The sequence below is a fragment of the Nematolebias whitei genome, chromosome 1 (assembly GCF_014905685.2).
Source record: "Nematolebias whitei isolate Nwh7 chromosome 1, NemWhi1, whole genome shotgun sequence".
NCBI classification, from domain to species: Eukaryota; Metazoa; Chordata; class Actinopteri; order Cyprinodontiformes; family Rivulidae; genus Nematolebias; species Nematolebias whitei.
Genome location: NC_056498.1, coordinates 10,182,524 through 10,192,359, shown reverse-complemented (window position 1 = coordinate 10,192,359; position 9,836 = coordinate 10,182,524). Strand labels below are relative to the sequence as shown.

General features: G+C 42.6%; 1 protein-coding gene across 1 annotated transcript in view; it reads right to left on the bottom strand.

The window, feature by feature from the left end:
- Positions 1–3,648: 3,648 nt before the first annotated feature.
- Positions 3,649–9,836, bottom strand: part of LOC119414662 (dedicator of cytokinesis protein 11-like) — a 16,013-nt gene continuing 9,825 nt past the window's right edge. The window contains exons 6-7 of the mRNA XM_037681767.1: positions 7,999–8,091; positions 3,649–3,786 (exon numbers count right to left, since the gene is read on the bottom strand). Of these exons, the coding sequence (XP_037537695.1) occupies positions 3,649–3,786; positions 7,999–8,091 (231 nt within the window). The remainder of the gene's footprint in view (positions 3,787–7,998; positions 8,092–9,836) is intronic.

The following is a 9,836-nucleotide window of genomic DNA, read 5'->3' as shown; positions in this document are numbered from 1 at the left end:
TATATATATATACATATATATATATACATATACATATACATATATATATATATATATATGTATATGTATATATATATATATATTTATGCACATGTACATACACACATACATGCATACAAACATACACACAACTTCAAAATTACATAAATTCTCAACCTGTACTGAAAACAGTTTCTGCGTCTCAGCGCCACCAGCTGGTGAGAGGTGGTGACGTCAATTTGAACCCCGCCCACTGGAACCGGTACTGAAAGCATAATGGAAACACAACCTGTACTGTGCCGAGTAGAGTAGAGCCGTGCTGTACCGGTACTACAGGTACTAATGGAAAAGGGGCATAAAATTACTGTCATGGATCTGGTCAGCTGGACTTTCAACGCAATCGATAAAATCTTTTCCACAAAGCGACAGAGTCCTGGAGAGCCCTCATGCCCCGCTGAAACTCACGCGGCAGGATACGTCATGGATCCTTGGGGAGTTTGGAAACTGATGTGTCTTTCTGTATTATCTCAGGAGGACACAGAAGATGTTTATATAATTAGAACCATGATAGCAGGGTTTCTGCTTTTTTGGTATTGGTGGATTCCTGTGTTATTGTCTATCACAGAAGACAGCGGCAGCAGTTTTGGCAATGGCAAAACTGCCAAGTCTGCGAAAAGGTTTGGTTCTTGCTTTGAGTACTCAAAATCAGCTGATTTATGAGCTAAACTGTAAGATGGAAGCAATTTGTGAGAATCACAGTCCACCTGCAGCTTCTGGGACTCGCCAGCATGTTGGAGACCTTGGAGAGGGCTCATAAGCATGGACCAGTGGAATGCCCACAAATCTGGCCATTTTGGATGACAAGTACCAGCAGAACTCAAGGCTGACGAAAAATAACATGTTGCCTGTAAAAACCAACAATTGTGGCTCATCTGAATCCGACTCCCCCGGCTGGCCTTGAAGCAGATCAACTTACCAAATTTCTCCTGCGATATCTGTAAACAAAGAAAAAGCTATATCTACCCCCCCACCCCCACCCCCACCCCCACCCAACCCAAGAACTTCTGTGAAGGCTTATCAGAGCTGTACCGGCTGACACCAACATCTTATCAGGACTATGGATTATCTGGAAGTGCTTCATGGACAAATCTCACCATCTTGCCATCAAATGCATATGTAATGTGTTTATAAACGTGCTTGTTGGAAGAGTTTTTTGACGTCTTAAATCGTGTCCTGACAAGGACAAGGTGTGAAGAGATTTCTTTTTGTAATACCACTATCCTATCCTCATGGCCTTTTCGCCTTTTCTATCTAAAAAGTATTCTGAAAAATAATAAGGGGCCATGCTCTCAAGGAGCAGCAGCAATGTGCAGTCCGCCCATCTTTCGGACGACTGTACAAACATAATCTCATGGTATCCCGGTACAATGATAATAAAGCGTATTCTGATTCTTATTCAGAATTTTATGTGTTTGCTATGTTTCATTGTTAATATAAAATGTTCTAACAGATTTGCAAATGATTGCATTGAGCTTCTACTTTACATGCCCTAACTTTTTCAGAACTGGATGTATTTACCGTGGGCTCTGTGTTTATTTGGCAGTCAGGGCCCCACGGCTTAAAAACCACACAATCACAATAAGAGCACCCAGTTTTATTACTATATTTATATTAACTTGTGTAATTTGTTCTTTTGTTAACGATGCATTCCATTATTTTCAGTAACCTCATTTTTCTTCTAACAGGCACCTCACCTTCAGGTATTTGATCAGTTCTGCTGGTTTTCCATCTGCTGTCGTCCTCATCAGCTGGCAGTGCTGGAAGAATTTATGCAGATGGAGGTCCTGAGGAAAAAACAAAGCAAGAGCATTAGCATCTTATCACAGCACTCTGTTCTGCTGTGGTTTACTATTTATTGTACGTCAGTGTGAAGAACAGAGGAATCACAACCTACCTGAGGATAGATTGTTGATACTAGGTGGCTCCTTACTTTGAACAGCAGCTTGGCATTGTCCACCCACTTGATATCTGGTTGGGACTGTTCAAAATAGACAATGAACAAGAAGAGATAAGAAGAGGGTTGATACAGTAAGACATTGTGATAATTTTCTTTCTGCCACTTCTGTCTTGTGGGATGCCTCAGGGAACAGTTCGTGGGCATGTTTTATTTTCTTTCAGTTGTGTGTTGATTATTTAAGAAACTTGGATAACGGGTGCCTGTATTTGTCAGAACGTGGGGGAACACAGTCAGGAATGAAAAAAATCCAAGTGCCACCAGCCTCTGTCAAAGATATCAGAGTGATAGTGTGGAAACCCTAACGTGTTTTCATGCAGGAGACTTGGATTTAAATAAGATAAGATCCTATGGTAATTCATTTTTACTTGTTTTCTTATGTAATAAACTGTAGATAAGTACTATTAAGAAACCAAAAGTAGAAATTTACAAAGCGTTCACTTTCAGGCAGTATTTAGTCTGAACATCCATTCCAGACATCTGGTGAGAAAAGAAAACAATGCATTTATACCACTTGGAATAAATACTTGGCTTTCTTTCTCATCTCCACAGCTGAATGCCGTCTCTCTGACTACCAACAGACTGGACCAGAGTTGAACTGAACCAACCCAAAATACAGCACATGATACGACCAAGACAAAGATCACAAACATCAGAACAGGTTTCTGATTGGATAAATCAGACTAAGCTTCTGGGAATGCCTTCCTAAAGCCCCAACTTCAATCCTGTTGAAAAGCTGGGTCTGTGCCAAGATATCACCCAATTTAAATCAACTCTACCCATTCTGCCAAGAAGAGTGGACAAATATCCAGAGACAGGCACCAGGTGCAACTTGCTAATAGACATGTAACCAAACATTAGTGGGTGTGTTTCCATATATTTGAGAATGTTTGCTTAATTTGAACCTCAGTGGATTAGAGATGGCTGTGGCTGAGTGGTTAGAGCAGTTGTCCTCCAATGCAAGAGCTGGGGGTTCAAATCCACCAGCAGTCATATGCTGAATTGTCCCTGGGCAAGACACTGGACCCCTCATTGCCTCCAATGTGTGTCCCATCGGTGTATGAATGTGATAAAACACTGATTAATCTTTGTAGAGATCTAGTAGAGTGCTGTATGAATGGAGAAATGAGGACACAGATTGTGTTGTAAAGAGTTTTGAGTATCTCAGTAAGATAGAAAGGTGCTATATAAGTACAGTCCATTTACCATTAGAGAAAATCCACAATAAATGCAAACTTGTGCACTCAATTATTGTTTGTAAAAAAAAAATCCAAGTTGTATGTTGTAGAACCCTGGAAATAGATCCATCCTCATCAGTCTAATCTACTTCTGACGGCAACTAATTATTTCACTAACTCACTCTCTGGTTCTTTAAAGATACCGTTTGATCAGTTCTTTAGCTGTGAACATACCTTTCTGTTGTCCTGACAGAGATACCCAGCAGGTAGTGCAGCAGCTACAGGCAGCTGCAGCTCTGATGACTGCATCCGTCCATCCTTGAACAAAGGCATCCAGGAGTAACCCACTGAAACAGCAGAATATTAGCAGATAGTAAAGTGATCATAGAATCAAACTTTTAGATAAAATCTTCCTGCCTTACACCAGCCCCACAGTTCAACATGAAAGGTGATGCTGACATTGTTGGTGTAATTCAGTCAATGTGCCTCACCCAGTGACTCCACTCCCTCCCTTTTCTTGCCGCTGGCCTTGCTGCTGGATTCACAGCTGATGTGGTAAAAGCTGAAGAGGATGTGGTGTTTCTCATGCACGTGAACCGGCAGCTCGATCTTAACCTGCGCACAGAGGAACAGCACCATTTCAACAGATCAAGAGCCAAATCATCCAACATGGTTCTGCTGTCAGTTTCAGAGCTTTCACTCACTACCCAGAGTTCATGACCACAGGTGAGGGTAAGAACATTGATCGACTGGTAAACAGAGAGCTTTGCCTTGCAGCTCAGCTCCCTCTTCACCATATCAGACTGGCACAGAGTCCACAATACTGCAGACGCTGCACCAATCCATCTGTCTATCTCACGCTCCATTCTTTCCCTCAGTCGTGAGCAAAACTCCAAGATACTTGAACTCCTCCACTTAAGGCAGAACCTCACCCTCAATCTGAAGAGAGCAATCCACCTTTTTCCAGTTGAGGACCACAACCTAAGATTTGGAGGTGCTGATTCTCATCCCAGCCACTTCACACTTGGCTGAAAACCGCTCCAGTGAGAGCTGAAGATCACAGCACAATGATGCCAACAGGACCACATCATCTGCAGACAGCAGAGATGGAATCCTAGGCCACTGAACCGGACTCCCTACGCCCCCTGGCTGCAAAATCTGTCCACAAGTTATGAATGGAATGGCAGAGTCCAACTCCAACACTGAAAGGATCAGGCTTACTGCCAGCAATGATAACCAAACTCATAACATTGTATAGAGACTGAATGGCCCATAGCAACGGGCTCCTAGCCCGATACTCATGGAGCACCCCCCCACCCCCACCCCCTTCAAGTGCACCTCCAGGAACACACATGAATGCCACTCCTAGTCCAAAATACACATGTAGACTAGTTGGGCAAACTCCCATGACCCCTCAAGGCCAACAAAGAGGGTCTTCAAGGAGGATCAGTTTTCTTCATCTGAAATTTTACAGCTTCCTCGTGGTGGTCACAAACTCCTGTTTCTGTCTGTCTTTATCTTTTTATCCTCTTGTACAGTTTAGGACGCGTCAGTTTTATTTGTACTTTGATGACACTTTGACATGTTTCTTCTTCTACCTCTATGTTTCTGCTTAACAACCATCGAGTTTGTTTTCAGCACAGTAGACTGGAAACTACGCTCTATGTTGACGACCTTCTTGACCTTCATGGTTTTTAACTATCAGTTTTTATACAACAGCTTAACATTTTCCTCATATTGCTGTATACATACACTCAGCCCCACCGTGTGACGGGTGAAAAGTGTTTGACCCAGTAGAGGGCAGCAACAGCAGGAAGATAAATCCTCTGTCATTTTATTTATGTTGATTTATTACAGGAAATGACTCCTGATGCAAAGTGCAGTATTAATACTGACCTGATCCTCAGAAAACACAAGAATGGAAGTCCTGACGTTCTTGTTAATGATAAATGAATCCTGCTTTGAGCCGTTTGTTTTCTGGGAATATTCAGATTAAATGTGTGTTTAATAAGACTAATAAAAGGCTAAACTGGTTTTAGTTTGATTTTTTTGGATCAGCAGCAGAAGAATTGTTGCGGGAAATATTTCTTAAAAATCTGCCGGTAATTTAATTCTCAATACTTTTCACGTGTATTAGTACGAATGCTGACTCAGCATTATGTTTTCTTGTTTAAACTTTCTTCTGTATGTTTTTTGCAAACTACTTCTACATACTTTAACTGTTGTTTAGCTTTTAGTGTTGGGTTTGCTCAATTTAGCTTTATTATTCTGCTGGTGTGTAATTTTTAGCTACAATTAGCTCATTTAAATTTTTTAGCAACTTTTTGCCTCTTTTAGCTGGAGTTTAACTAAAATTTGCCATTGTTTAGCTTTTAGCTATGGGTTTGCTCATTTCAGATTTTAGGTAACATTTTGCCAATTATAGCTTTTAGGGCTACTTTTGCTGATTTAAGTTTTTTGCCTCTTTTCTTGCTAACTCTAGCTAATAGCTACTGTTCTGTTTATTTTAGGTTTGTACTAGAGACCCAGGTGATTTTGGTGAAACTGGTGGTCCTCCTCTTTTTTATAAAGTGAGTTTAAGTTTCTTAATTTGTATACCTTTCACCAAAGTTGATGATGTCACACTAACTTTTTTCTCTTCTTATTAACAAACTTCTCTTAACAAACTCTTCTTATTCCCACAACTTTGGTTTTGGTATACAAACATCAAGATGTAGACACTTTTGTCTTCTTTTATCCAGTCACTGTTAGAAGTTGTAAGTGATGTGAAATGTCTCCAGAATGTAGATAAAGCAAATTCAAACTTTCATAGAATTAAATTATATTTTAGCTCAAAATGTTTTCTTCAAAACTAGAAATGAAGATTTTTTTTTTAATCATATCTACTACATATAACAATGTAGACACATAAAAATTGACATGTAGTGTTTCAGCTACCATTATCCAAGGAGGGCATACTGCCCGGTCAACAGAACCGAGCCCCCTGCCTACCAACAGCCCCCCACCCCGCCACAAATTCCACTAACTGTTGGAGAGTGGAGATTGTTTCCAAGGACCGGCCGTCAAATGACGAGGCCTAGCATTAGTAACGCAGCGCTCTGCTAACCTCGCGCCATGCCCAATGACCTCCCACACCTGCTGCTCAGCGTGAAATGCGCCAGACCTCAATAGTCCTCTTTGAAGGCAACAGGTCCATGTAGAGGTGGGATCCAGTCTCTCTTCAGGCTTGAACAAGCAGAGCCCCAGAACCCGAGGCTCACTAATGAGCTCCTCAACAGGCCTAGCGCCAGAGGGGTGGCCCGATTTCCCATTTCCGGTCAAGGTATCTTGATGTAATTCATGTTTTTCCTCCAAAGACGTTAAATCACCTCCCATAAGCATCAACCTCCCTCACCTCACCTCCCTCCAGCATCAACGTGTGGCATGGAGGCTGCACAGCTGCAGAAAGAAAAGCTTTGCAGAGAGTGGTGAAGGCTGCACAGAAGTCTGTTGGAGTCAGTCTCCCCACCATCACAGACATTTACACTTCCAGAAGCAGGAAGAGAGCCACCTGCACCATGAAGGACCCCACTCACCCAGCACACACACTTTTTGCCCTGCTCCCCTCAGACAGGAGGTTGAGGAGCATTAAGTGTAGAACCACTAGACTGAGGAACAGCTTCTACCCTGAAGTTGTTAGACTCGTGCATCTCTAACCAGAATAATCACTGTGGAAAATCACATCATGTTGCTACTGATCTGTTTCATGTTCGTGCTGCTGTTTGGCGTATTGTTTTTTACTGATTTTTGTTATTAGTGCTTAGCATATTTTTAGCTGATGATTTTCTTAGTTCATATCTTAGATCTTATTACGGTTTTTCTTTTACATTTTATTGTTGGATGTAACTGGGACCCTGTGTACACAATTTTGTTCCACCACATGTACCACATGTGGTGCGTAGGACAAATAAAGAACCTTGACTCTTTGAATAAGGCCAAAGGAAATCCTACTAGGGGGCAGTAAACAGCCTCCAGGATCACAGGGGTACTTAAATCCCCATAAAGTAGCAGAATTTTGTCCTCCAGGACACCTCATGTTTTCCACATATATTCCACTGAGAAGACCCAGAGTTTGCTGGAGGGATTATGTATCCTCCCTGGCCTGGGAACACCATGGGACCTCCCAGGAGGAGATGGAAAGAGGGATGTCTGGGTTTCTCTTGTGGACCAGCTGCCTCTGCGACTCAACCACAGATAGGCAGGAGAAGATGGACGGCTTTCTGTCTGTCACTCAGTAACTTAACAGGTGGAGTGATACAGGTGTGTGGTTTCCATGGTGACAATGATAAGTAGCTGGAAACAAATATAGTCTCTTTTATCTCAGTTCTCTTTATATTTCATGCACAGCTCCTCCATCATTGGAGTTTTGAGCAGTAGCTGTCTTGGCGCCCTTTAGCAGCTCTACAGAGCCTCTCTAACAGACGCTGAGGTTAGTCTTGTTTGACAACAGACGTCCCTGTATGTGAGGGGTGCTGATAAGTTCATGCATGCACGCAGGTGAATATAAGCTTAAGATCCCAATCCATACGACACTGTGACCATATGGACCCGTCGGTCCCACCCCCCATGGCTTCATGCGAGATCAGTCCATGGTGAGTTCACAGTCCTGTCCAGAGGCAGATTAATGGGATTATCTCCGCTCTGCTCTGGCTCTTTGGTAATGACCACTAGCCCTGCTCATTTGAAAGGCTCTGTGGGTTTGATGCAGATCTGACCTCTTGGTATTTATCGGACAGGTTTTATTCACAGGAGGTGTATAAAAAGGAGCCTAAAGGAAAGCTGTCTGACCTCATCGTAGAACTCCGGGCTCTGGTTGTGGTGCAGGACAGCTGCGTAGGCGCTGCTGGTGAAGAGCGAGTCTCCCGGCTTGCCGTAAATACACTGAAAGGTAAGAGAGCACCTAGTCAGACGTAAAACAACAGAGCTGTTTGATTTTTGACGAACAGCTGTGAGGAAGTGTATGAAGAGAAATTGGTGCCAAAAGTCAAACGCATACGAAAAACAAGACTGTGTACAGAAAGATTCACAAATCAACAGTTGTTCAAATGGACACGTTTCAGATTGCACATGTAGGAAAATTCTGCTCATACAAACTGTCAAATACACGTAAACAAATCACATGCTGTAAAGAAATCATCAGCTGCCTGTAAATGTGACTTTTGAGACTTTCTTACTGCTCCAGATTCACAAAGGTAATGCTGCGTTCAAGACTGGTGAAGAGCTGGGACATCTGAGCGTCAACAGGCATACTGAGTTTTTGGGAAAAGGCACGTTTCTAACTTGGCATAGCATCATAACTCCTATATTAAAACTCTATTTTGTATATGAAGACACAAATGCTTGCATGAACGCTACTGGATTCCAAAAATTATAAATTTGGACAGTTTGATTAAAATAATCTAAAACAAATAGATTATTCTTCATGTGGAAAATGTATTGGAAAAAATATATTTTCCTGGTAGTTTTAGCCACAAGAAGAATAACCTACACATTGTTGATGTTTATTTCAGCTTTACAGTTCGCAAAAGTACCATTTCTTCTTGTGGAAAAACTACTCGAAAAATGTCATTTCTAGTATTTTTTGTGTATTATTTGAAATAGACTACTCATAATGGTTAGGTTGGTGGCATGGTGGTGCAGTTGGTAGAGCTGTTGCCTCTCAGCGAGAAGGTTGCTAGTTCAAATCCAGGCCGGGGACATTTCTGGGTGGAGTTTGCATGTTCTCTCTGTGCATGAGTGGGTTTTCTCCAGGTACTCCAGTTTCCTCCCACTGACCAAGAATATGCATGTTAGGCTGACTGGTAACTCTAAATTATCTCTAGGTGCGAGTGAGAGAGTGAACCTGAGACGTTTGTCTCGTTTGTCTCTATGTGTCCCTGTGATGGACTGGAGACCTGTCCAGGGTGTCTCCCACCTCTCTCACAGGGACTGCTGGATATGGACCCCAGTGACCCCCGTGACCCGAAAAGGAAGAAGCAGGCAGGGAGGGAGGGATGGATGGATGCACAGATAAATGGATGGATGGATGGGTAGATGCATGCATGGATGCATGGATGCATGGATGGATGGATGGATGGATGCATGGATGGATGGATGGAGGGATGATGGATGGATATATGGCTGGATGGATGCATGAACGCATGGATACATGGATGGATGGATAGATGGATGGATGGATAGATAGATGCATGGATGGATGGATGAATGCATGGATAGATGCATGGATGGATGGATAGATGGATGAATGGGTGGGTGGATGGATGGATGGATGGATGGATGGATGGATAGATGCCTGGATGGATGGATGGATGCATGCATGGATAGATGCATGGATGGATGGATGGATAGATGGATGGATGCATGGATGGATGGATAGATGGATAGATGGATGGATAGATGGATAGATGCATGGATGGATGGATGAATAGATGGATAGATGCATGGATGGATGGATGGATGGATGGATGGATGGATGGATGGATGGATGGATGGATGGATGCATGGATGGATGGATGGATGGATGGATGGATGGATGGATGGATGGATGGATGGATGGATGCATGGATAGATTCATGGATAGATGGATAGATGGATGCATGGATGGATGGATGCATGGATGGATGGAT